The following is a 27,947-nucleotide window of genomic DNA, read 5'->3' as shown; positions in this document are numbered from 1 at the left end:
ACAAGTGTGCTGTCTTAATCTTTCATTAATGTGAAGTTAAAGGTCCTCTCTATCAACAAAAAAAAACCAATGAAAAAACCCTGTGTCTAGTTGGGAATTTACTGACATGGAGTAAAGTTTCTTGACTTTTTGTTGGAAGTCTCAGTGTTTTGTTGATAAGCCATGAAAGAAATGCATAATCAAACAATTATTGTTAAAGTAATTATAGTTAACATTACTTCTTGTTGAAAGAAAATATTACATGGTGTAAAGTGGTAGACAATTTATCTTTGCTTTGGAATAAGAAGATTGGCAGAAACCTTGTGTTTGTTTTACAGCACTCCTAATGAAACCTGAGGCATGCTTACAGGGATTGATTCGTCTCCTAATTTTGTGAATGCAAGTTGCTCAGGTACAGGAAGAAAGCTGGCAACAAAGCCCTCATAGCCTACAGACATCTCTGGCCAAGATATTGCCAAGTTGTCACATTCTGCCCTCAAGCATGTGTACAATAGTTTGATGTATTCCACTTATAAAACCTTTTTATACAAGCTGGATTTTTAAGTGACAACTAAATGAAATGAATTCCACAATTAGGTCTCTTTAACTATGCATTTTCTAAACTACTCATCCCAAGCAGCAATTTCAATTGTGAAAAATTGTCATATCTGTAATCATTCTTAGAGGTGGGCTAGTAATTAGAGCATTAATGCCTTCTCTTTTGTCTTACAGCTGCCAAAAATATGGAAACATTCAGTCATGACTGGAAATGGCTTTTCAGCAAAATAATGTCAACCAAATAAATGTATATGACAGCGGATAATGCTTTCGATAGCTAATGAATATTAGCTGTTGAATTGAATAAATAATGAACCTACCAGGGCAGTGCACAGACTAGACAGTCTGTACAAATCATAGAGCTATTGAAAATGTTTTAGATGTGATCAATTACCTATAGTTGGGGGTTTTGTTCTGTTTCTTCAATTTTCTTGTTTTAATTTTATTTAATTGTTTAAATTAAGGGCAGAATTTCCTGTTAATTTACTTCTTCCCTCCCCTTTAGACTTCTGATATGGAGGAACACTCTGGTAGCAAAAATTTTGACACACAGCAACAAACCCTGAGGACATAAACCCACCATGTCAGTTTTGCTGACATGAGATTGCTCTAGAGCTATTCAAATTTAAGGACAGAAGTGAACAGTCCCAATAACCTTACAGACTGAAAGGTTTCTCAGATACCCTATGCTAACATATTCATTTGGGTTCTATATGAAAAATGGTGAGGTCAGGCATGAAATACGACTGGTTTTGTTGCACCGATGTGAAGTAATTGTAATAAATTCAGTTTTATAGAACTAGTATGTCTGTAGCTGGACTAGCTCTAAAGTGATTGAAGAAGCAACTTAGTTGAGCCTCTATATTGCTGTTCTATAGATTACTGTGTTTGATTTGTTGAAAAGCAAATTTTATATAATTCTATATATCTTTATGGAAAAACAGTTTTTCACTTTTCAAATATTTAATTTGTTTTAATTTGTTTTGATTTTATTTAATTTGACACTTTTGAAAGTTACTAGAAAACACAGGTGAAGACTGTATATATGTATACATTCATAACTTCCATTTGAACTGATATAGTAAAAACAAAAATTCTAAATATGGATCTAAAAGACTGTGGTACCTACTTAATTACATTCTTCATTATTTTTGGCTGTTTAATCCCAGAGGGATATTGGTAGTATTGCTCAAGAGTGAGGCATAAGAAACATGCTCTTTGCAGTAGGCAGGACTTTCTATGCCTTCTGAGTCATGCGAAGGAACAGCACTAAATATATTCTTAGAACATTTTTGTCTAAGTAGGATTACTTTCATCTAAATAGGCATTAAAATGTCATTTATTAATGAATTCAAGTAATGTCTACATTCTTTCTAGCTTAAGAAATAATTTGCCTTTGTACTTTATTTATTTATCTATCTATTTATTTATTTATTTTTAAGGCATTCAGATGTTTTCTACTGTATTTGCATTTCATCCAAAGAATGACAAAGAAATCAATGAAAATCTTTCTTTCTAGTCTTGGGTGCAGACATAAACAGTGTTACAGATATTTTTAAAGTGGGTTGATTAGAAGTACATTTCTGTTCTCTGTTTTTATATTAATCTTCCCATTTCCTTTGAATATTAGATTGCTCAAGAAAGACTAGCAAGTTATAATATTCAAATGCACTGCTATATTTTATAACATTTTATAATAGAATCTTATTAATGCAATGTATTTTAATACCTAGTATTGTGATGAAGAGAACATTCATGACTTATAAGATATTATTGCAAAATTTCAGATATTTTTCTTTTAATAAGTTGTGTAACTATAGAAATAAGTAAAGATATATTCTAAAATCATTGGTCATTTTTAAGTATGTTTCCTGAGATACTGGGTCTGATGGATATCACATTAATTATGTTGAATGAATAACCTGTGATAAAACCATTTAATTGATCCATGAATGATCTAAAAAGTTTGAGAAATTATTCAGAATTTGGCTTTGGCAATCATATCTTTATGCTATTTGATAGCTTTGTAAAGGTTGGAGATGTTCTTAAAGATGTAATATTTTAAAATATTTTCTTAATGACTGATATGAACTTTAATTTTTTGTCTTTTCAAGTATACTTGGACTAGAATTTTATTTTTAAAATAAAATTTCAAAGTTGAAGAAATAAGTGTAAAAAAACCTATCCATCACAGGTGTTAACTGCTATTTGAATAGCAATATAATTCACAGCTACACTATTCTATGTAGACAGAGTTTGATTCAGATAGTCAGGGAATGCAAGGCTCTGCAGATTAGTCCATATGCACTGAAATTAGCTTGGCATTAGAAAGCACGCATTGAGAAAGCAAGAGCAAGTACATGCAAGAAAAAAATCAAGTAGACTTGACGAAGCAGGCACTTTTTGAGATGCAAGCAGTGACAGTATAAATTAGCCTGGTTTATAATGAGCCTGATTAAAATAAATCCTATTCTAGTCAGTACTTCTTACTTTTGAAATGGTCTGAGGTTCACTGAAGCCAGTCGGAAGTGCATGCGTACAATTCTGTAGACCTGAGAATTTAAGGGATTACATATTTTATAATAGAAGTGGGTATTTTTAAAACACTTGACAAGTACATGAATATTCCATATGGATTAAAGGTAAAATACAGCCAAATAATTGTTACTACCATGCTTTAAAGCTGTCCTGAGACTATAAGGGAATTTGTACAATTTCTTTTATGTCCAGTCATCAAAGAAATGCAAAAGATGTGAATAGGTTTTATCTCTATCTATATGACCCGCAAGTTGTTTCTCTTGTTCTCTATCTAAATATAAAGTGGGAAGGAAAAAGAAAGAGAATGGCCTCAAAACAATTGCTGTGATACTATAGCCTAAGAAAAAATGGGAAGCATAAGCAGCAATCAGTGTTGTTCCAAAATACTCCTGGACACGCCTGTTCACATGCACCAGTGCTGCATTATACTGAATGCAGGTGGAAACGTAGTTGTTTGGAAATATAGACATTCCTTTTGTCATCACTGGGGCTCAGCTTCCAAAGGCGACCGTTGCTGCAATGTTAAATAGTGAAATGCCTAAGCACTGATGATGAAAGATCAGGTTCCTTAAATGTTTAATGCAAAAGGCTAAGTACCACAAAATGGAGATCCATAAAAGCCATCACACTTAGAGTCCTCATAAACTAGCCAATTTAGGGCAGGTGAAAAGAAGATATACCTTTCTTTATATCTTGCTTTCTTTTCATGTGTATTTCTGGAAGTACCCCCACCTGTGTCAGAGTAGCAGGCAGGCTGTCTCAAATCTGTATCTCTTTAAAGATATGAGGAAAAAAAAGTGCAAAATGGCTGATCACAAAGGTCTGGCTTCTTTGTGCTATTTGCAGTTAATTCTGTGGTCAGAGCACTAATGCTCTGCTCTTGGTTCCTCCTTCAGGGAGAGGTCTTACTTTGGGTTTTACAGACTGATCTATGAAGGAGAAAATAAAAGTATTTCAGATACTTCAACTTTCAAGAAAAATTAAGCAAAAGGCGGAGGGGTACAAGAAAATAACTTTCCCCTAATGGAAAAAAAAAAAATCTAAATTCTACGTTTTCCTTTTATGTTTGTGTCACACTTTGTATAAATAATAATAAAAAAACCAATTTCAATCACAGGCAGTAACGTGAGAAAAATAATGTTGGGAGTTTTTTTCAGTACTATGAGGTAAGCATTAATTATGCTACAGGCTGTTCTGTAGCTCTCTCTGCACATAATATTGAGGTTTTGACTGGAGGTTCCATACTTACAAGTTTGCAAATTAAGGGCAGTATTTAACGTGGATGTGTGTGTACTTACCTTTTATTTAATTCAGTCTAGCATATCACTCTTATTGCCTGATTTCAGCCTCTCTAGATAGTAACTTTAAAAATACTGTGGTAGACAAAAGCACTATTAATGGCTAGGTGTTTGTGCTACCATGCATGCATATGAAAAATTCATTAGGTGTTTTTCATATTGATTGTAGGATGAAGAACACAGCTCGGGTTTGTGCTGGGTTAATGAGTGGTAGCTGTTATGAAATACGTAGTCTTTAATTGCTTGTGAGTTAAATGCACAGTGTTGTAGTGATCCTGCAGCATAGAAACTGAAACCATCAAATTAATCTTAGACAGGATTCACCAAATTGTCAATTTTAATTGCTGTTTTCAGAATTAGCAAAAAATGTACTGACACTTCAAAACATCAGAGCAAAATCACCTACAATTTATTTCTGTATTTCAGACATATCCTTCTCACTGATTTACAGATGCTGTGAAATTTGTGAGAGTCACCAAAAGATATATGACACTTGATAGATCTGTAACAAATAGCAGGAAGAGATTGTATGCTGCTTTCCACTGAATGCTGTGCAGGCTCCATAAAAGCTTGTCTTGCAGCAGGGCATGGGTTGAATCATTCATACGGTTTACTGAAGGGCAGCGTGTGCACGCATGTGTGTTGTGATCTCCCACCTCACCAAGTGCAGTACTTAACTGAACTAGAATTTTAATCTGGGAATTTTAAAGATTCAGCTTCCAGCGGTCCTTGACGTGATTTCCATTGCAGTCATAATGTGTTTTAAGCTCTGACATGCTACCTATGCTGTGGAATATCAGCACATAATATAGTAGCACAATGAAATTTTATTGAAATGTATACTAAGCACAATATTCATAAAATATTTGCTTATCCTTTTTTGAATGTCATTGCCATCACTCACATATATAACTTCTATTTATATAAAGTCCCTATATCACAAATGAAATGCTGGAAGAAAATGTCTCTTAATAAAAAAGCGATCTGCATCCTTGTATGTATTTGTGCACACACTCTGAATGAGCTAATTTACTTGGTTTATCCATATAGATATGGTCATTTGTCATGACAAGATAGTTAACACATGACACAAGCATCTCTCTTAGGCATAATGCAGGCCATCCATTCAGAAAATAGGGCACTGTTACAGAAGGAAGCAAAAGCAGCTCTATCTTAGGAGTCTCACTAGTAAATCCAGCACTGCTGTTTTATAATCTGAAGCTGCATTATTCTGAGTAGCATGGGGTAGAAGAAAGCTGCTATGTCAGTGGCAATGGTACTGATTTTATGAAGTTTTAAAATGGCAGTTCTTGGAGAATTATACACTACTGATAACAGCTGCTAATGGAATTATAGCCAGAGCTGTCTGAAAGCTATGGGAGTTTTCCTCCATAGTACCTTAGAAAACTCTCCTGTGTGTGGTGTTGGCTTCATCAGTTTCCAAATGTACAATCTTTAGTGTGTATGTTTGTAAAAATCTCATTCTGTTTGGAAGTACATGCATAAATGCTGAGTGGTGATACTTAAATGATATAGGAGAACTACTTATGTTATGTTATGTTATGTTATGTTATGTTATGTTATGTTATGTTATGTTTGACCACTTAAGTAAACCACAAAGGCTTGGTGTAGTTTGTCATCTGGAATAAGATGTATTAACAACTGGGCATCAAGGAAACTGAAAGTGTGCTTTGAGAGAGCGTGAAGTCTGTGTTTTTGCTAGCAGTGCTCAGCTGATAGTGCACAGTGGTACGTAATACATCGCCATGAATTTTTTGAGCTATTAAGAAAGGAAAAGGAATTTCTCTCATTTTCATTGTGGCATCTACCACTTGGTTTTCTTCCTGCATCTGTCTGCTTGTGGCTGCTTGTCAGGCAGAGGAATGAATAGATGTCATGAGCACTTTAAATCTTCAAGAAGACAGGGAAATACATCTCTAACCCCTTGCATTTAACAGGCCACTAATAGCAGCCTCCTGTACAGTTTTTACCCTTTGTCTCAGACTTCCCAGATGATAACTCCCACTGAGAGGACTTCCACTTCTGTAGGTAAGTTGAGGTTAGCTTAAAATAAGTTTTGAATTTCTGAGTCCTAATAATCCTTTTAATTCAACTTTCGATTGGTAGAAATGGGGAATCATAAAATTCTAGAAAATACTTAACCAGAGTATTAAAAAAGTTTTATGGTGTCAGTCTGTCTTCATAATGGAGGTAGTGTATCCCCATTGCATTACCAACTGGGTAATTAAAATATTAATAGACTGTGAATGCATTGTGAATACTTGATGCCTGTGATGAATGCAGGACACTTTCCTGTTTTATGTATTTATTTGCCATAAGAGCATAAGAGGCTTGGAAGACAATAAATCAACTTTTGTTGGTTTATTGTTTTTTTTTAATGAGAAGCAAGCGGTCTCACAAATATAAGGGATTTCATTTTTGCAGTGGCACAGTTATATACATATTTTTTTTCAACTCAGAGTCAAAATCTTCATTAATTGAACATGGTGAATGAGGGCAATGATTTTGATGGATTGGGGAAGAATGGAGAAAGAAGGCCTATCTGAAGAAAGAACCTTACTTACTTCTAAAAGAAGCTTACTCCTGATCTAAAGAAAAGTTGTTTCCTTTCAGGAAAGTTGTTTCCTTCCTGTAGGAATTTTGTCTACTTCTATGATAATAAAAGTAAAGAGGGAAGGAAAGCTGAGCAGCTGGGTTGTACTCTAATGAAGCAGGCTCGCTTCATTCCTGCGCTAGAAGTAGAAATACTGCTGCCAGTAACTTAAGGAAAGGTGGTTGTTGTTCTTGGTTGTTCTCCAACAGTGTATGTCTTTAAAAATTGAGGTTTCCTGTGACGTCTTTTCTGGATTGTGTTTTCAGGAAGAACAGGTTGCCTCCTTTCAGGAAGCAACTTGTTTTTTACTAAACTAGCATTTTACTTAAAGCATGCTTTGGGGAATTTTGCATAGCATGAGCAAAACAGTTGTTAAAAACTTTTTTGACTTGAAGGGGTATATGAAATGGACATTTTCTTGGTAATGGCACCATTTCTGTCTGGGCTATCTTTCATTTTACCTCTCAGAATACATAAATTGGAAAGTAAATGTCTCCATTAGTAGTACAGACCTGTAACTTCACAATAGTGTAGGTTTACAGGCACCTAGGATCTGTTTGCAGGGCTTCTGTAGACTCTTTGTTTTTTGTATCCTCCGTGGCACAAAAAATAAATTCATACAGCAAGATCCAATATGATAAAAAGTTCTGTTAGCAATGTGAATGTGTAAAATATATCAGTATGTGTCCAAGTCATTAAAATATGATTCTGTGTAGCTAGGAGACCTCTGTTCATTTTAGTTAATCATCGGTTTTCCAGGAACACCTGGAACAAACTGCTGCCTCTATTTGGGCAGCTGAAAAAGCAGTGCATGTAGCATTAGCTCTGTGTGGGAGAGAGCAGTTCAACCAGCATCTTTTTCTGTTGCATAGCAAGACTATTTAGAGGCAGAATAGGTCAAAGATAAGGGGTGGGGGGCAGAAAGTGTAATTTGTCAAGGAAGTGATGGCTGCTAACTTGTGACAGAGGTTTGTAGTGGTACCATTATTACTCTAGCTGTCAGGTGCCTGGCACAACCAGTATAATGAGCCTTAAAAAATCAGCCTTCCTTCAACAGTTTTTTCTGGATTTTAAGAAGTGTTTGGAACTTGAAATAGGGTTTATAAAATGATCATCTTTGTGTTGAAATGAGTTTCAGAAAGGATGAGAATGATTTTAGATATGAAAGAATTTTTGGCTGTGTTACACTACAGTAAATTGTTGTGGTTTTACATGATGAGAAGAAACACTAAGAGATCTTAGTTATGTTTCAAAGACACTGTAAGAAACAATGAGTAGATTTGAAAAAGAATTTAAAAAAATAAACATGTTCCTTTGTTTGGTGAATGTTGTGAAGAACACAAGAACACAGAACAAAGTATTCAATGTCTTAGATCCTATGAGGCAACTCAGCTATCAGGAAAATAAATTCTTTTCCTTTCAGTTTAATTTTTATTTTTATTTATCATTTTTTAGTCATGATTTGGAGGTTTTGGATTTTCAGGGAAAAATAAAAAGTGAGAACATGTGAGAGAAACAACCCCGCAGATGCCAAGGTCAGTGCAGGAGTGGGAGGAGGTGCTCCAGGCACTGGAGCTGAGATTCCCCTGCAGCCTGTGGTACAGACCATGTTGAGGCAGCTGTGTCCCTGCAGCCCATGGGAGACCATGGTAGAGCAGAGATCCACTTACAGCCCATGGAGGACCTCAGGCTGGAGCAGGTGGATGACTGAAGGAGGCTGTGACTCTGTGGGAAGCCTGTGCTGGAGCAGGCTCCTGGCAGGACCTGTGGACCCATGGAGAGAGGAGCCCACGCTGGAGCAGGTTTCCTGGTAGGTAGTATGGGGGATCCATACTGAAAGCTCTTGAAGGACTGCACCCTGTGGAAGGGACCCACGCTGGAGCAGGGCAAGAGTGTAAGGAGTCCTCCCCCTGAGGAGGATGGAGTGGCAAAGTGTGATGAACTTACTACAACCCCCATTCCCCATCTCCCTGTGCTGCTGAGGGGGAGAAGGTAGAGAAATTTTGAGGAAAGTTGAGCCCAGAAAAAGGGAATCATTGGGGAAGGTGTTTTAAGATACGTGTTTATTTCTCATTATCCTGCTCTTGTGATTGTTAGTGAATTAAATTAATTTCACCAAGTTGACTCTTTTTTGCCTGTGATGGTGATTTTTGAGTGATGTCTCTAGTCATCTTATACATTAGATGTCTCAAGAGCTGTTAAAATGAGATCTGAAATTCTGAATTAAAATGAAACAAAAACACACACACAAACAAAAACCCCATCCAAAATACAAAACTAATACTGAAAGACCAAATTGAATCAATTATCATATGTGAAACTAAATGAAGTCAGTTCCACAGACTTACTCTTTACTAAAAGCATGCTTTGAGGACTTTTGCATAACTTGAGCAAAACAGTTGCTAAAAACTTTTTTGACTGGAAGGGTTGTATAAAATTGATATTTTCTCAGTAATGGCACCATTTCTGTCTGGGCAACCTTTCATTTTACCTCTCAGAATAAATAAATTGGAAAGTAAACATCCCCATTAGTAGTACAGACCTGTACATTTTCAGTTGGAAACTTCTGCATCAGCATAATTTTATGTATAACATCTTTGTGAAAATTCATAAGTGAATAAAGTTGATAAAAGCTTTCCTTATGGGATAAATATTTTGGTATGTCTTTTAAGACAGTTTATAGTTGTAATGTAAAACATTATCAAAATGAAATTTTTTAACCTTGTCAAATAAAAGCATTACAATGTGGCATTTTTCTGTCTGTTGAAGAAAAAAAGCCCCACCATCCAAAGCCCCCAACATTTGACTTAATTAAAAACCACAGAAGCAGCAAACTTCAAATTTTACATATATTTAATTTTTCTGCAAGTATTATATGATGATATTTTAGTTCCTTTTTCAAAGTTTGAAATGACTCTGTTGATGATTGCTGCTGCTCACTCTCAATCTTTATTTGGAAATTCCATCTTTTGAATATCAGCCAAGGAAGTGTTGGACTGCTGAGCCCATTTACTTGTTCCTCCCTGGAATCTAAATTGCTGGGAGCTGTAAGTATTGGAGAGAGATGCTGAAAGTAATACTGACAGAAAATAGAGCACAATATTGGTAGGAGTACTAGTGGAGGTGAGCAAAAGCTTGTGCTATTTTTAAGTCTGGACACTGGACTGTGGAGAAAGAGGAGAGGAGATAGGAATCTTGAAGTAGCTGTTTAGAAGACTGTAAAGGGTAAAAGGTGAGAAAGTACAAAGAGATAAAGGATCAATTGAACACTTAAAGAACCAGCCACACATCCTAACAGTTTAAGTGGTTCCTAGGGCATAGGACATGGAACAAACTCATTTCATCAATAAAAGTAATAAATTCTGGAAAAAACTAGGGGAAGACTGAGGGAAGCTAAAAAATTTGTCATCAATATTACTGAGTTCTGTAAGTAATTGCTTTTAGAATAATGAGATTTTTTAGTAATTTATCATTATTTGAATTAATTTTATTTAACATTTTATTTTTACAACACATAAAGGCAAAAATAAGACATTTTAAAAACAACTGAAATCTAAAAAACCCAAGTATTTCAGGAGGCTATGGAATTTTATGTGTTGGTTTATCACCACTGACAAGAGAGGTCTGTGCTTATAGCTTAGGTTAGGTCATTATCTGGTGAAGGATCATAGATAAGAAAAAATCCAACTGAGAGTGTTTTGAATTGAGCTAAAACAGATGCCTAGCTTTGTATATTTTATTAGTAACCTGGAAAAATCATGCTGCCAACAAAGACTTCCTTCTCTAATCATACTTCTGCTTTTTTCTCCTGTCAGATACTGTAGTGGGTTGACCCTGGGTGGACATCAAACACCCACCAAAGCCATGCTATCACTCCCCTCTGCAACTGGACAGGGCAGAGAAAATACAGTGAAGGGTTCATGGGTTGAGATAAAAACTGGCAGAGATCACTCACTGAATACCATCAAGGGCAAAACAAGCTCTGCTTGGGGATATTAATTGAAATTATTACTAACAAAGTCAGAGCAGGATAATGAGAAGTAAAGTAAATCTAAAAAGCACTTTTCCCCCACCCCTCACTCCTTCCCAGGCTCTACCTCCTCCCATGCAGCAGTGCAGGGAGAATGGGAAATGGGGGTTACAGTCAGTGCATCACACGTTGTTCCTGACACTTCTCAGGGAGGAGTCTCCCCTGCTCCAGCGTGGGGTCTCTTTCCTGGGAGACAGTTCTCCGTGAAATTCTCCAACATAAGTCCATCCCACAGGCAACAGTTCTTCATGAACTGCTGCAAGCAGGTCACTCTTCCACAAGTTGCAGTGCTTCAAGCATAGGCTACTCCAGCATGTGTCCCCCAGAGGGTCACAAGTCTTATCAAAGAAAATTGCTCCAGCATGAACTCTCTCCACAGGTCTGCAGGTCCCTGCCAGTGCCCTGGTGTAGCACGGGGCTCCCACAAGTTCACAGCCACGTCTCGGGCATCCACATGCTCTGGTGTGGGGCTTCTCCATGGGCTGCAGGTGGATCTCTGCATCCCTGTGGTCCTCCATGGGCTGCAGGGGCACAGCTGCCTTTCCATGGGCTGCACCACCGGCTGCAGGGGAATCTCAGCTTCAGTGCCTGGAACACCTTCTCCCCCTCCTTCTCCACTGGCTGGAGTGTCTGCAAGGCTGTTGCTTCCACATGTTCTCACTCTGCTCTTCTCTGGCTGCAATTACATATGTGCAATAACTTTTTTCCTTCTTAAATATATTATCACAGAGGTTTTACTACTGTTTCTTATTTGCCCAGCCTTGTCCAGAAGCATATCCATCTTAAAGCTGCCTGGCATTGGCTTTGCTGGACATGGAGGAAGCTTCTGGCAGCTTCTCACAGAAGCCCTCTCCCTGTGCCCCACCCCCACTAACAAAACCTGGCCACGCAAACCCAATACAGCCACTGAACAAGGCAAATATTTCTTCTCTATTGAAGCAGTTTGCTGTAGTGCAGTAGTCCCTCCTCGCTGTCCTTCCCATGTTTCTGAAGAGCTCCTCAAACAATTAGTCTGAGATCACACAATAAACTGGTAGCTGGCATTTTGTGTCTGGTAATGCTCTTAAGATGTACAGGAATACAGAACAATGGAGCATTTTTGCTGGACATACAGATGTCCTATGACTGTATGATGCCTTATGGTGTCCAAAGAATGAGTTACATTACAAGTATCTTGATTCACAAATTGCATTTAGGAGGAAACACCATTGTAAAGTATACATTATACAGATTTATCTGTAGAACGAAGAGTTTATAATGTGTATTGGACTCTTTAATTTTTTTATTATTATTATTATTATTTTACAGAGAAAAAGAATCTCTGAGACATCAGCAATACATCTCTGGGTGAAACTGGTGAAACTAAAAAGTCCTATTTGAAATTCTGATTTTTTTTTTTTATCTGGCAGTTCTACCTGCTGAAACTGGGCAGAGCCTGTAGCTGCAGATACGTTTGCTGGTAGCAGAGTGAAAAGGATAGCTTTTGTTCTCAAACAGAACTTTAGCCTTGCTGTTGCAGTAAGAAAACTGTTTAAAGTCTTTATAAAACTCCCTCTTGCCTTTTTGCAAGTGATCGCTAATGAGAGCCATGACTTCTGACAGTCCATCTTAGATGGTGCAATTCCACAGGCTATTGATTTCTAAGCATTCAATAAGTAATTTTTAGAGAATGAATTGTGTGAAGATTTTTTTTCACTCTTATGGAGTACTTCTTCTAGTTTTGCAAGTTATAAATAGCAAAGCAATGTTTTTTTCCACTGAAGAACTGAATATATTTTGAGTATGTATTTTGGATATGTACCCGATAATATACACTAAATTAAATTGAACAGGTTTTGAATAAGTTTGCATGATCAATACTGCATAAGTGAAAACTGAAAAAACAAGTTAAATACAGCAGGATTTAATATTCCAGTAATGATGAAATTATATGACATTTTCTGGTTAAAGAGTTCTTTATTTGGAGCCCGGGCTTCAGTGGCATGAAGAATAAATGTATTCAAATTGAGTATTTAAAATACCTAAGTACTCTGTAAAGTTTTCTGCTATACACAGTGATATGAATCTGGTTTTTTCTGCACTTCTATGAATATTTCCAGAATAAAACATTTCTAAATCTAAGCCTCTGTTTACACAGAGAAATGTGGTATAGTTTCAAATCATATGAATTCTCTATTTCAAAATACTTCTTTTTTATTCTTTTGTTCAGGATATTGTTTACCTACTGATTTTATTATTTACTTAACAAGAAAGATATAGGTAGCTAAATCTGTGTGTGAAGTCCCTTTTTCCCTGGCATTTTCTCTTTAACTCCTCGCCGACATTACTGTATACTAAAGGTTTTCATTTCTCTATTCTTGTTCAAACCAGTGGGTTTTTTCTATTAAAAGAGGAGCATTGTGGCATCAGATGTTTTAGATTCTCTAAGGGTTTTTTTCTATTTACACTATTTTAAGATCTGGGATGGCTCAAAGACTGGATTTTTCTCTACACCTTTGCGCTCTTAAATAATTTCTCTTTTAAGGTTGGGATGCTATTCTTAGCACTGAAATTTTTTTCCCCCTTTTTCTTTTTTTTTAATTATGCCCTATGCACTCTGGCTTACCATTTCATAGAAAAGCATTTAAGATTATTGGTTATTTGCAATGTTGGTAATTTTTGTGAGCCATTTAATATTCTCATGCTGCAGTATCACCCTTCAGTATAATTGCTGTAATCTTGAGAAAGGTTTGGTTTCCTTATTTCTGTACCATTAACTAAGTTGCTTACAGATAAAGTGTTTTAGTCTGGACAAGTCCCAAATGTTTGAAATTTCCACACTGAGTTCAGGCTCTGCACTTGCCATCTGAGGAAGATTATGGAAAAATTCCACCTGGAGTCTGTCCAGTTCACTGATTACAGGATTTTGAGGTACACAAATGCTAAAAAGGGTTTTGAAAGACTCAGGGCATATTCAGTCAAATTTGTGTTGGAGTTGCTGCTGAATGCAATCAACAAGCCTTTCACTCCATTTGTGGTTACATTTGCTTGCACCTAAACAAGACCAATATATGCAAAGATAAAATGTGATTTTCATATTGCTAATTGGCCCTGAGTACCTATATATGCCTTTCACAAAATGGTAATTGGTAATAAATGGTGTTTGCTTTAACTAATTCCTACTTTAACAAGTTGCTATCTGAATTTAAAGCATTGATTATGCAGACAGAACATTTGTAATGAGACAGAGATAGAGCCTGAATAGGATGAGAAGCAGGCTTTTTATCTGGGCTTTCTTAGAAAATAAATAAAATATTAACTTACTGTCTTCTACTAAGCTTATTGCTTGCTATTTTTCATGATAATATTTAAAATATGCTGTGTCTTTGGTGACTTGCATTTCAGCAGTCAGTTGCTGACTTGCTAAGTCACAGATATACTGAGTTAGAGGGTAGAAAGTGTTGCTTATAAATGGCTAGCAGGAAAGAAAGCCAAATTAGTGGCAAACACTACCTAGCAATTCAAGAACAAAATAGACTAAGGTTATTACAGTCCAATCTTACTTCACAGGACAAGCATAAATTAATTGGGGTATTTTTTCTGACCTGGAAAAGACAGCATTTTGAATTGCCAAAAAGATTCAGGACTAGTATCCTATCTGTTCAAATGTAAGCTGACCTAGACCTATCTTCTGAAATAACAAACAGTATGAACCCATTAAGATCTGCTCATTCCTGTTACTTTCCTCTCTCAGAATTGCTGTTGTTGTCACTTCTAAATTCCCCAGAGGACACGAAGAAATGGGTCTGTTTAAACCTATCAACCTCATTTATTAGGCATTAATTTATTTCTTGTAAATTACTTGACATTCTAATTCTCCAGCAATAAAACTAAAGAAATCTCTGTATGGCTGCAATCAAAGTTAAATGGGAAAAAAAAAAGAAAAGCTGAAATAGCTGCCTACTGCCCATTCTAATGAGCTTAGCTCTATCATTAGTTTTATGGCAAAGCATCTGTTAATCAACCAAAGATGTGGAAATAAACTTGGATTTCTGATCAACATGGTTGGAGTCCAGATTAGATAGAAACACATAAGCAAATTATGTCACTCACAGAATGAATGTGTTTGTTTTATCCAGGAGGAAATATCTGGCATAAAGTACTTGACAATATAACAAGATTAGCTATAACAGAATTAAACAAGTGTTTCTTTCTAAATCACCACTTTATAACTGTTTCTGGTGAGGAATCATGTTTAATACCATTTTGCCAGTTCAGTTTCCTATAGACAGGCTCATGCAAATTGTAACCTTTGCAGCATGAAAATAAAAATATCAATTAATTTAAACCAAATGATATTTTTTCATTATCCAACTTAATGTTACAAAAGTGAGTTTGCTTATTTTAAAATAAATTTGAGTTATAATTTAAAATTAAGTAACTTCACTTTACTTACTCTCTTAAGTTAGTACCTGTACATGGCACAGAATAGGTGGTGGGGCAGTGAGATACAGAAGTAGCTGTGTTGGTTCCCTGTGAAATTATCTGTATGCCACCTTCAATTATGCAGGATTCCAGCTACTTTAAAGGAGTGCTGTGAAGCCTAGTGGTTACTGTGACAGAAAGATGGACCAGCTCTTCCTCCTTATACCTGTTGAGCCCTGTACAGTGACTGTAGGAGATTATGTGGAACACTTCCAGACAAAACATAATTCAAAAGTAAATTGCTAGCATATCTCAAAATTTTTTTGTTTGTTTTTGGTTTTGGGTTTTTTTTGGTTGGTCGGTTTTTTGTTGTTTTGTTGTTGTTGTTTTTTGTTGTTTTTTGTTGGGTTTTTTGGTTTTTTTGTTATTATTTTTATTTTAAAACTACATTTCATTCTGATTTTTAAGAATTATTATGTTTATGCACTTGTCAATTTTTTTCCCAGCACTGGCAATGCAGACTGCATTTTCTTACAGGTCTTTCAATACCATTTTTTGAATGTAGTACCTACTGAATCCAAACCTTGAGTTTTGTATGGATTGAAAAAAACCTTGTATTATTACTGTAAATAAGCAACATTTCTTATGTGCTCCTTAATAGTTATATTTCAATAGAATCTATATAAAATGAGATTGGTTTGAATTAATTTATAATATTGTTTCATATGCTGGACTAAAATAGGTCTTCTATTGCTCTTTTATTGATTATGTAAACTGTTTTGTATGTATCTAGTTGAAGAAAAAAATCAGCCTCATCTGTGAAATCCATAATTTTCAGCACTACAAGTCATATATAATCTTAAGACTTTCATTTGAATCCATCTCATTACATATTTGTAAAAGAAGAGGGTGTCATCTGTGTTGAGAACTATTTGGAAACTCTAGCATAGTTTCCTAGTTTCCTCAAGGACTAGTGGCAGGCTAGTCAGGCTGTCCTGACACTTTATCTTATTTTCCACTGCAACACTGAACTGTGTAACTTCGAACTAGGAATAGATGCCTATATAATGAAAAAAAATTACATTTTTCTCCCGTTTCTTTCTATTTTTCTTTTAAATATAGATGTCATTGTCTTTGCAGGCTAAATTTACTTTGTATTAGTATGTCTTCTGGTTAAAAAGTAAGTTTGTAGTTTTTCATTGTGGAAATAATCACAATTGATTACAAATTAAGACAATTAGAATTTTATTTTTCTTTCCTGGGTGGTATAAAATGAATGTGAATTTGAGGAAGTGAACTAGAGTAGGCACTCAGAATCAATGGAAATATAGGATTGACTTTTCCATTTCTCTCCCAATGTAGTAAGATTTTTATACCTTGCATTTCTAGTGATGAAAACAGGGAAAGGATGCATTGATTTACTTGTATCAGGTTCTAGAAGCTGTGATGAGGTCAACACATGGTCACATCTTATCAACATGGAGTTTCTCTTGTGCTTTACAGACTGTCAGGAGCCAGCCACCCCTTGCCACCCCATTGTGACATGGATTCGTGCAGCTCTGAGGAATTCTACCAGGCTGTTCACCATGCAGAGCAAACCTTCAGGAAGATGGAGAGCTACTTGAAGCAGCAGCAGCTCTGTGATGTTATCCTCATTGCTGGGGATCGCAAGATACCTGCACACAGGTAGGAGATAAGCATGAAATATTGAAATTACAAAAGTAAATTGTTTTGGGTATGCGTATTTCTTAGAACAGTGTCTCTTGTTGCCCCTTAATCTTCTTCCCTCTTGGCTTTAAACATGAGTGTAAGTGGCTCAAAAAAGTGGATTTGTAGGTTGGGGCTTTGAAGGTGAGGTTTTTTTGTAGAGATTTCAAAAGTTCAAGTAGCACTCAACTAGCAAACTGATGGTGAGTGTGACAATTCTCCCTGCTGTGATGCTGTTCTTATGTGAAGAGAATGGAAGTTTCTGAAATGGGATGCTGTATAGCTAACACTGAACACAGCACCATTTCTAGCTTAAGATCCTGATCCTCTGATAAGTCTGTTGTACAGTCTCTCAGAAACTTATAGTAAAATACTGAACACGTTCTTCTCTTCCCATGACCTGTGCCTTTCAATGAACTGAAAAATACCATATTTAATTTTAATGATAATTATTGGTCTAAAACTTGAAATTGCATTATAATTTCTAAAATTCTGTAAGATTGTCTGGTATTAAAGCAGCCAGTATTTATGAAACTATACTTAGTTTTAGATAACAATTAGAGTTTAAAATAGTTATTCTTCCTTGAGATTTTGGTCTCAACAGTAGTCTTTCATTTAATGCATGCAAATAAAAATCTGATCCTAGAGTTTGGATTAAAATACAGAGAATAATTCAGAATTTCTAGGTGAGCAAGTATTTTTGCAGATGCATAAGGCTGCAGACCAAGGGTAATCTATTCCCTGCTTGTGTCCTGATTTCTCTGCTGAGATACTAAATTCAGAGCAGGACTATGGTTCTGCAGCAGGAAGTCAGAAAAACAGCCAGTGCATTTCTGAACTCATAAATTGACTTCCTGGTGCAGGGGAATACTATAAGGTCATCTTGGCAACTTGCGCCTTACAAAGTTCCTTTTGCCCTAAGTGAATATGGAAACAGAGACTATTCCTGTTAAACAAAGAAGCTGGACAGTCTATATTCCAACTCCCACAACAGTAAGTAAGAGAAAAAAGGTGCAATATACGAGACTGCAAAGCCAAAGTTACTGTCCAAATGCTAGTAAAACCAGACAGAACCTTCATTAAAATATTTAAATCACGGGTTTTTTTACTTAGTTTAGTTCAGCTCCCCTACGAGTTTTAATACAGCTGTTCGTATTTGGATGCGCACCTTTTAGTAGTAAATTTAATTTCACATTTGTCATTTCAATTCTACAGTATATATAAATCCTTCCTGAGCTGGAAAAATGCTCTAATAGAAATTGACAATTAAATAATAGCCATAATCTTATTTAGATTTTTATTAAACCTTCAGACACCTTTACATTTAATTTTCGACTTCTCTGTGGTCTGCAGTCAAAAGTCCAAATCTCAAATAACTGGAAAAGTTTTTTTAATAGTGTTTATTCTACGTTGTTTTAGACAGGTGTGGCTGGAAAAGCACAGGAAGCTGCTTATTTTACTGTGGCCATTACAATCCTAGAAATTACAGATCCAACTCTCCCTGCTCAAAGCAGGGTCAACTGCACAGTTAGATTAGACCATTGAGGTCATACCCAGTTAGTTTTTAACTATCATCTCTTGTGGAGGTTCCTCTCTTGTTAGCCTGTTCCAGTTTTTATTATCCTCACTGTTTTTAGTGATCCAGCATGTGTATTCCTGGCAAATTTGCTCCATAATCTTGGTAAGATAAACCAGTCTATAGGTGCCTACATCTTTCTTCTTGAGGATGGACATAGAAATTGACTTTCTCAGTTTTTAGAAACCTCCTCCAATTACCATGATTACAGATGGGACAGAGCGGCCTTTCAGTGACATTGTAGAGCTTCCTCCAGTATTACACCTTAAACTTATCCTCAAAACAGATCATGCTAAAAAAAACCAAAAAACAAGCCAAGCCAAATAAAGCTTTTTAGAGCAGTGCACAAAATCTTTCAAAAATTTTGCACTTGCTTCCAAGGTATTTACAGACACCCTTCTTTACTATCAAATCCCTTGCTGACTTCATCTGTACCTGACCTTTGTATTTTTGTATGTTGGGACAATGTTTCTATACATCGCCCATGTCATTCATCTCTGCTTTCATTTTCCATGCACTCCTGTTATGCATTTGAATTTCATCAAGAGGCACTTCTGAAGTCCAGGCTTGTAATTTGCTGTTCATTCTACTAACTTCTCTGAGGATCCAGTGTCTAAAATTTTCTTGTCTCATGGTCACTGGAGCCAAGTTTGCCAACATACTTCACAGGTCCTTTTTTTTCACACCGAGACCTGTCAGAAGCAGATGCAGTGAAGTGTCTCCTGTAATTAAGGTTTTTTGCAGTTTAGGCCAGGTAATATATACTTTGCATTCCTGAGAACATCTAAAAAAGCCTGCTTGCAGAGTACAATGACATGCAGTATTTGTGGAGTTTTTAAATTATAGATAGGAGCTTGGTAAAATATCCTCTGTATATGTTTATAAAATCTGAACCTAGATAAAATGAATACTCTTTTAAAATCCACTTAAAACATATTACAAGCCATAGTGTATACTGAATATGTAACTAGTCTTTATTATGCTATTTGATGATCTGTTTAGATAACTTTTTCTCTAGAGGAGAAGCTATTGCTGTGCCATAAGATTTCTAAAGCCTGATACTTTTGTAGAAAGAATGTCAGGTAAGCTCTGATCCTAGCCCAAATGCCCCCAAGTTAATTTTTGTCATTAGTGTTGAGGGGTTTCCGTTTTATCAGTTTTTTTTTTTCTTTTTAAAATTTTTTTAATTTTTTTTTCCCACATTTTTATTCCTCACAAGAAAAAAAAAAGGGGGGAAGAAACTCAAATTACAAAGTATTACAACAGCTTTTCGTTGTTTGGTTGTCTCAAGCAGCTTTAAAGTTATAATGTGTTTAAACTTTTTGTTAGCACCTGAAAATTACATTTGTCTGATCTAATAATCCATTAAACAGGCATAATATTTTGCATGGAGGAATAGTAAAAGGAGGTACAAACCAACCAAGTATTGTAGTGATGAACCAGAAAGGATTCTGAGAAAGTAGGAAGACCTTTTAGTAGGTATTTCAGTGGGAAAAGTGACTGACATTTAAATAAATTTCAAAAATTTAGCAAACCTCTTTTTTTTTGTTATATTGCTATAACATGTATAAGTAACAATTAAATATAAAAATGTAAATACCTTAAAAAGAGAAAGAATGCTAAAATAATAATTTCCCTTAATTTAAGCTGTTGCACGATTAGCAATCCATCCTAATTTATTATGAACGTGGAGTTTGTAGTTTCTCCGCTCATTCTGGAGAAGCATGCTATATATTTTTTTCTCATTTTCTGTACCTGCCATTTAGAATATAACCTTTTTCAGACAAGACACATATTGTAGTTTTACAGTGGCTGGAATAAGATGAACTTGGGCATTGCTGCTACAAAACAAACAAAGGAGTAAAACCAACCCACTGTAATTGACACTTCCTTCTATCCAGTTCACAATCAGCCAAATACAGTTGTATCTAGAAATCTGGACTGCAGGTAGAAAGAGTCATCTAAACCAGAAAAATACTGGGAAGTAAATATTATCCAGACCTATAGTGATATGATCAGAGCACCAAGTGTTTCCAAGGTAAATGAAAATTGTTAATCAAGCAATAATCCCATGGGTCAACATAAAATTAAGAATATGTGTTTGCCATAAATGATTTGGTTTTTTTGAGTGAAGGCAACTTAGATGAATTATACTGGTTTTAGATACTGTACTTGAAATGCTATATTCTACAGCTGCTGAAGAAACATCAAAAATGCTGCAAAGAAAAGAGCTAAAGTCACTGCAAATGATAGATAGACCTTTAATATTTGCACTGGAGGGTTCATTAAAACTTCCATCTAGGACTGCATAAATGTTAGAGGCATCTCTAAACTCAGACTGTAGTTTAAGACATTTTGATTAGTAATGCTGCACAAAACAGTATAGAACTCAATGCTGAAGGGAAACAAAAAAAGAACAAATGTGAAATAAGAATAGAATTTACCTACCCCTTTCCAATTAAAACAAAACACTCCCATATAACAGAGACTGGATTCAATAAAACAGAAAATTCAGTAAAAACAGAAAATGCAAAGAAGATGTACAAGGAGAGTTACATCCTTGGCTTACAATTCTGACTTCCATTGCACTTGTTGAGAAACCAAGAAATTACTTTGGTGGTTGTTATAGTATAGTCAAGTATAGTTGAGTGTATAAGGAGAAATCCAAGTTTTTATCTTCTGTTTTCTCTTAATATCAAAGAACCATAGACTTTTTTCTTTCCAATACTCAAGATAAGGATTACGGGGGGCTCTTACCATGGCCAAAGAGGTAGTACAGAACTATTGGGAAATTACCAATAACACATAAAACAAAGTAAGTAAGTAAGGTTATGCAACTCTTTCTACAAGTATTTGAATGAAAAGTGAAGATAAATTTATGAAACACCTTCAACAAAATGCAATTAGCTTTGTCTGTTTCAGTTCTCTAAGGAGTGGTAACAACTTTTTCACTGCATTTTGAGTGCTACTATAGAGAGACAAAGTTGAAAAAATAGTATTAGTAAAATGAGGAAAAGTTAATGGAGAAAGTTTAGCTGAAAGGCAAGATGAAAGAATAAAGAACCAGGCAGAAGAGAAAGGACAACCAGACAGAGAAGGAAGGAAAGCCTAGAAGCAGGGAGTGAAAGAAGAAAAATGCACATTATATAGTCTGAAGACTTGTTTTCTGGCACTAGTCAGTAACAGATGCACGTGGAAATGCAGAGTAAAAGCAGTATGACAGTGCTACGTTATTCCCAGATACCTGTAAGTGTTGGGGGACTTCCCACAAACACTACATCTGAGCTGTGTTGTTTAGTACAACCCACTGTCCATGAGTTTAAAAACAATTCATTCAAGTAATATGGTTGGGACAGAACAACAGCAATTGGGACAGAACAACAACAACAGCAAAAATTCCTGCTATCAGAGGGAAAGCAGCAAGGCAATTGAGATAAGCTTTTAATATTAACCTTGATGGATAGTCTTGGTTTGGAGGTTTGGGTTGCTGGCAAGTTGAGTATGAGTCAGCAGTGCCCTGGCAGCAAAGGGCCAACCATGCCCTGGGGTGCACCAGGCACAACATCACCAGCCCATCGAGGGTTGATTGTCCCTCTCTGCTCTGTGATGGTATGGCCTCACTGAGAGTTGTGTGCAGTTTTGGGAGCCACAATATAAGGACATCAGACTGTTGGAGTGTGTCCAGAGGAGGGCATCCAAGGCGGTGAAAGGTTTTGAAGGAAAAATGTACAAGGAGAGCAACTGCGGTCACTTGTCTTGTTCATCCTACAGAAAAGTAGGCTGAGGGATGACCTCATCACAGTCTACAGCTTCCTTGAGGGGAGCAGCAGAGGGGGAGGTGCTGATCTCATTTCTCTGGTGACCAGTGACAGGGCTCAAGGAAATGGAATGAAGTCAGGGGAAGTTCAGATTGGATATTAGAAAAAGGTTCTTCAGCAGAAGGGTGGTAAGTCACTCCAACAGGCTTCCCAGGGAAGTGGTAAGAGTTCAGGGAGCATCTGGATCATGCACTTAATCACATGGTTTATTTTTGTTTTAAGAGCCTTAAGGGTCCTTTCCAACTAGAGATATTTTATTACTGTATTAAACCAGAATACTAATGCTATTACTTTATGGACTGGAAGTAGGTGCAGTAACTGAAGTGGACTTTGAAGGGTAAAAGAAACAAGGATGAGGTGTCTTAAGAAAGCAAAAAGAATTGTTCAGCCAGCTAATCTCTGAGACATCTTGAGTGACCTGTCTGGTTTAGATCATGTGGTCCAGAAGGGTGCAATGTTTTTATAGGTCAGCTTTAAACCTGAATAAAAAACTGGTTCTGACATCGATGTTTAGGGGAATGATTCCTGTTTCAAATTGAATTATTTAAAAAAAATGAAAATGAGGGAGAAGATAAATGATACAGAATATGAAAATAAAGAAAAAAATTCAGGTAGATGAGAAAATAACATATAAGAATTACTTGGGTCAGGAAGATGTGACAGCTCACCATCAAAAAAGGGACTGAAAATCACAGACAAGAATTAGAACAAACCAGGCTCTATAAAGGAATGGGTTGTGAAGATCAATTAATAATGATGCTCTATTGCATCATTTTATACAAACAAGTTCTAGAATAAAAGAAAAGGATGACAAATGGACTTTAAAAAATCTAGATACTTAAGCAGTCACTTACTCTAGTGACTTCACAGATCTATCTCTATACTTTCATCAAACCTTGTGTCTGTGTTTCTGACATTTCTGCTGGTAGTTCAAAGATGATAAAACTGAAATTTTTCTTCTCCTGGAAGCTATTTTCCTCTTTTTCTTGTGGAGATTCAGTGAACAAATTAAATAATTAAGTCCACAAATTTAGTATCACAGTTGATTGTGTTGTCTTTCTACAATCAAATATGTGTGCTCTGTCTGAATATGTGGGTTTTCTTCTGGAGAAGAACACTGAGCTCTGATTTATATTTGGATCATAATGGATCTTCATCAGCTCTAATCTTCTTCACTGTGATTTTTTGCCTGTTATGCCTATTCCCAAATACTGAGAAATTACTAAGATTCATGTGTCTCTTTTTTTTTTTTTCATCTTTCTACTGGTTCAAAACAGTATGGAGTTCAAAATAGTGGCTGCAGTATCAGGTATCTTCAGAAGTTGCACAAGAACACAAACACATTGAAAAAGTGTTTTGGAATATTGACTTTGTTATCAAATCTGTCAACTGAGATATGTGCATTACTTGCAGTTTCTGAAGAAAACTAAAGCTCTGGTAAACATTGTGTGTTTGGTGGAAATGATGATGTCGGATTTGTGTACCATTCCTAAAAACATTGTGGCAACATAAGAGATATAATGAGATGTATCACTGTGTTGCAGTTTGTACAGTACAAGAGATAGAGGCATTTACTGTATTTATGATTAAGTTTCAGAGAGACAATAAAAGACTTAAAAGAAGACAAAGAAAGTTAAGAATGTAAACTCAAAAGGCGTGGCTCTCAAGGTAAAGAGAAAACATCACTTAGTGTAGACTATTGGTGTCTCTTATAGCTATATGTTATATAAATAATTAATATTAAAGAAAGCTATGTTTGAGTAAAGAATAAAAAACACTTTCTTGTTTCAGAGTTAATAAATTCTTATCAAAATTCCATCTGTCTCTCTATTTGGCTTATTTGGGGATATTAGTAGTAGTAGTAGTCATTAATACATAGTTGTTCTCAAAAAAAATTGCCATGGTATTCAGCAAAGATAATCACTACCAGTGGTAGTCCAAAACAGTTGATCTGTTCCACAGCTTGCTCCTTTGCTGTGTTTTACTCAGAAAAGATGCCAGTCTTGTTTTTACGGTCAAAATTTTTCTGATTATTTCAAGTGCGTGCATGGATATTCCTTAGAATATGTTCTGCAAGCCTTAAAATTTATGAAATCATGGAGCCTTCTGTATGCATGCAGTGAAAGTTTAACTCCTGCAAGAAGACCTGTGGAGCAGCTATCAGTATGGAGCTATCTGTAGAGCTTTACTATTAGTAGGCACACAGAGTATCAGCTAATGTCCCCGACAGAGCAACTAATCACTTTTAAAAACAATGAGTCATAGGGTTGGAAGGACTGTAAAGATCATCTTGTTCCAGTCCCCCTACTGTGGGCAGGGACACCTTTCACTAGACCAGGTTTTTCAGAGCTTCATCTAGCTTGGCCTTAAACACCTCCTGGGATGAGGCATCCACAGCTTCTCTGGGCAACCTGTTCCAATTCTTCACCACCTTCACAGTAACAAATTTCTTCCTAATATCTAATTTAAAACTACTCTCTTTCACTTGGAAGCCATTCCCCCTTGTCCAATCACTACATGACAATATAAAAAGTCCCTCTCCACCTTTATTGTAGGCTCCTGCAGGTACTGGAAGGCAGTAATCAAGTCACCCCTAAGTCTTCTCTTTTCCAGGCTGATAAAGCCAAATTCTCTCAATCTTTCCTAATGGGAGAGGTGCTCTACCCCTCTAATCATCTTGGTGGCCCTGGACTCACTCTAACAGGTTGATGTCCTTCCCATGCTGTGAACCATACATCATTCATTGAAAGTGAGATTTTATTTCTTTCAGAATTCAGAGCTTAAAACTGCAACTTTTAAAAAGAAATAATACTTATGAAGCATATATGTGAGTATGTATATATATATATATATGCACAATGCTATCTGTCAAAAAGGAAATTAAAATGTCATGTGGAAAAATTCGAAATCTTGCCATTTTTTCCCCAGAGTCTTTGTAAATGAAAGCTGTTCTTATGCAGTGCTCCAGGTGGGGTCTCACCAGAGCAGAGTCGAGGGGTAGAATCCCCTCCCTCATCCTGCTGGTCACAACTGTTTTGATGCAGCTCAGGACACATTTAATGGCTTTCTGCGCTGCAAGTGCACATTATCGGGTCGTGTCCAGCCTCTCATCCACCAGCATCACCAAGACCATCTCAGCAAGGCTGCTCTCTATCCATTCATCCCTCAGCCTGGATTGATACCAGGGCTTGCCCCAGTGCAGGTGCAGCCCCTTGCGCTTGGTCTTATTAAATCTCATGAGATTCCCATGGACCCAGTTCTCGAGACTATTCAGCTCCTATGTGTACTAGCATAATATATGTGGAAAAAAAGTTGTGCCTTGCCTATGAGTTTTCAGTCCAAGTAACATCTGATATTCTACTCAGTTGGCAGTAAAATATTGTAAGAGTTTTCTTAAAGATTTTAAGTGATCAAGGTTTATTTGCTTCTTTTAATTAATAAATGCACCATCAGTGTTGAGGCAATTCTGTGTCAAAGATGTATATAAAAACAGTTGTGAAAATGGCAAAGAAATATTCTATAATAAACTAAAATAAAATCTGATATCCTGGGGAAAAAGGTCACAACCCTAATCAGTCATATGGGTTACTTATAAAAGACACCAGAAATTTATGCTGAAACTAGTTGTAAATGTAAAGAAGTCCCTTAATCTGGAGAAAATCTTTCTGGTCTTACAAACTCATTTTAAGCCATGAGTTACCTGCTATGAGTCTCAAGGATGAAAGAGTTTATTATGTATTCTCACTGCCAGATCAGTAGTTGAAAAAGGTGACATCCTGAGACACCTTTCTTGATTAATAGGTCAACATGCCTTTAAACCAAGATTTAGGGCTGTTTGGAGCCTTCTGATCTACAAAAAGCAGCAGATCATTACAAATTAATTGATCTCTCTGATTTCTCACTTTTGATGTTCTATCTCAACCCTGAAACACAATAAAGATTTACAAAAGGTGTCACCTTTCAGAATTAAGTGTAATTAGCAAGTTCCTCTCACTTCAGTTCAACTTGTGGAGCACTTCCCAAGGTAAAAGTTAGTGTCTTGAAATCAGTTAACTTTTTTGGTATAGTAAGTTGATGAAATAGCTGATTCAGTATTTCTGTTAACTATTGATTAACATAAGACAGTTAAAAAAACCAATCCTCTTTCTTTATGACTCTGTTCAAAAGCTTGTCTTGCTTCTGTAGGTGAGCTGCTACATCACAGAACCTTTCTGCTCATTTAAGCCATATTCTTTGGTAGGTGGTGCAAACCAGTAGGGATAAACCTCTAAGAAAAATGGGTAATGCTGAGGGCCTGTGTTATTTTTTTTTCTTTTTTTTCCCCCCACTTTGGACTAGATCTTGTGTGTTCCTGTAGACTTAATGCTCCCTTGCAGCTGAAATCCATTAGGTAACTTCTTTGACTTTCCTCACCCAAACTGTGGGAAATCACATATTATTATAGAAGTTTGTGAGAGAGATTTAATCCTCCTGTTATTTATTTCCTGTCCTCCCTCTGTTGTTTGTCATTTCTTTGTTTTGTATTTGACAATATATGCATGGCAAAATTATATGATAAATAACAGCTGAACATAAATTATGTGAATTAAAAATATAAGATACTGCTGTTTTAAAATATTTCCATTGATTATTAACTGGTGTATTAAAATTTCTGTTCATTCATTTGTCCATTTTTTTGATGCAGCCAAGGGTTTTGGTCTTGCTTTTAGCAAGTGACCAAGTTGAATACCTGTAGTTGAATTTAAATTATGGCTAGTAAATCTGAAGCAAAACCTAATGGAAAATGGTCTTGAATGAAAATCTCAGTCACATACTTGTATTACAGCTCTGCTATCTGTGAGAGTTTTTATCTCATAGAACATCATCAATATTTCATGGGTTTTTTTCCTTTCTGTGATTTTTGTGATGCTTTTATTAAAGCATCTATTAACAATAAAGTTACTTATTTATAAGTGGTCAGAAAAAGTGTTAGAAGAAGATTTATAAAGATAATAAGTAAGATGTCAATAAGATAGAATAAATAAACAAACATAGACTGTAAATGTTCCTCAATGGTGAAAAAATAGTAAACTAGTAAATAGTTAATTTTGGTGGCAGCACCAAAATATATTTCTAAGCTTATCTTTTTGTAGTCATCTATTGTCTTTTAGTCATTACATAAATATAAATGTGAACTGTTTATGAATTAGGATGTTTACTTCTAAAATTCATGATTGCTAGAGTTGAGCACAATATGAAAAGTGATAAAACTGCACCTACTCAGTCATTTCCCATCATTAGAGGCAAAGATCATATATGTGTCTTCAAGCTGCTGTACTTGCTGGTAAAATATAGTAGCTTAAAGCACTGTAAAATTATGAAGCCAATTCAAGCTGTCATATTTTACTTAGCTATTGGAATGAGCTAAGAGAGCAAAGACAATCAA

At 35.9% G+C, this 27,947-nt stretch overlaps 1 protein-coding gene across 2 annotated transcripts in view; it reads left to right on the top strand.

Annotated features, from left to right (window-relative positions):
- Window positions 1–27,947, top strand: part of KLHL1 (kelch like family member 1) — a 196,699-nt gene that overhangs the window by 42,863 nt on the left and 125,889 nt on the right. For both annotated transcript variants that reach the window (XM_039560154.1, XM_039559587.1), the window contains exon 2: window positions 16,925–17,107. In XM_039560154.1, coding sequence (XP_039416088.1) covers window positions 16,925–17,107 — 183 coding nt within the window. The remainder of the gene's footprint in view (window positions 1–16,924; window positions 17,108–27,947) is intronic.

This window comes from Corvus cornix, chromosome 1, assembly GCF_000738735.6.
Source record: "Corvus cornix cornix isolate S_Up_H32 chromosome 1, ASM73873v5, whole genome shotgun sequence".
NCBI classification, from domain to species: Eukaryota; Metazoa; Chordata; class Aves; order Passeriformes; family Corvidae; genus Corvus; species Corvus cornix.
This window is presented reverse-complemented; position numbering and strand designations above follow the sequence as displayed.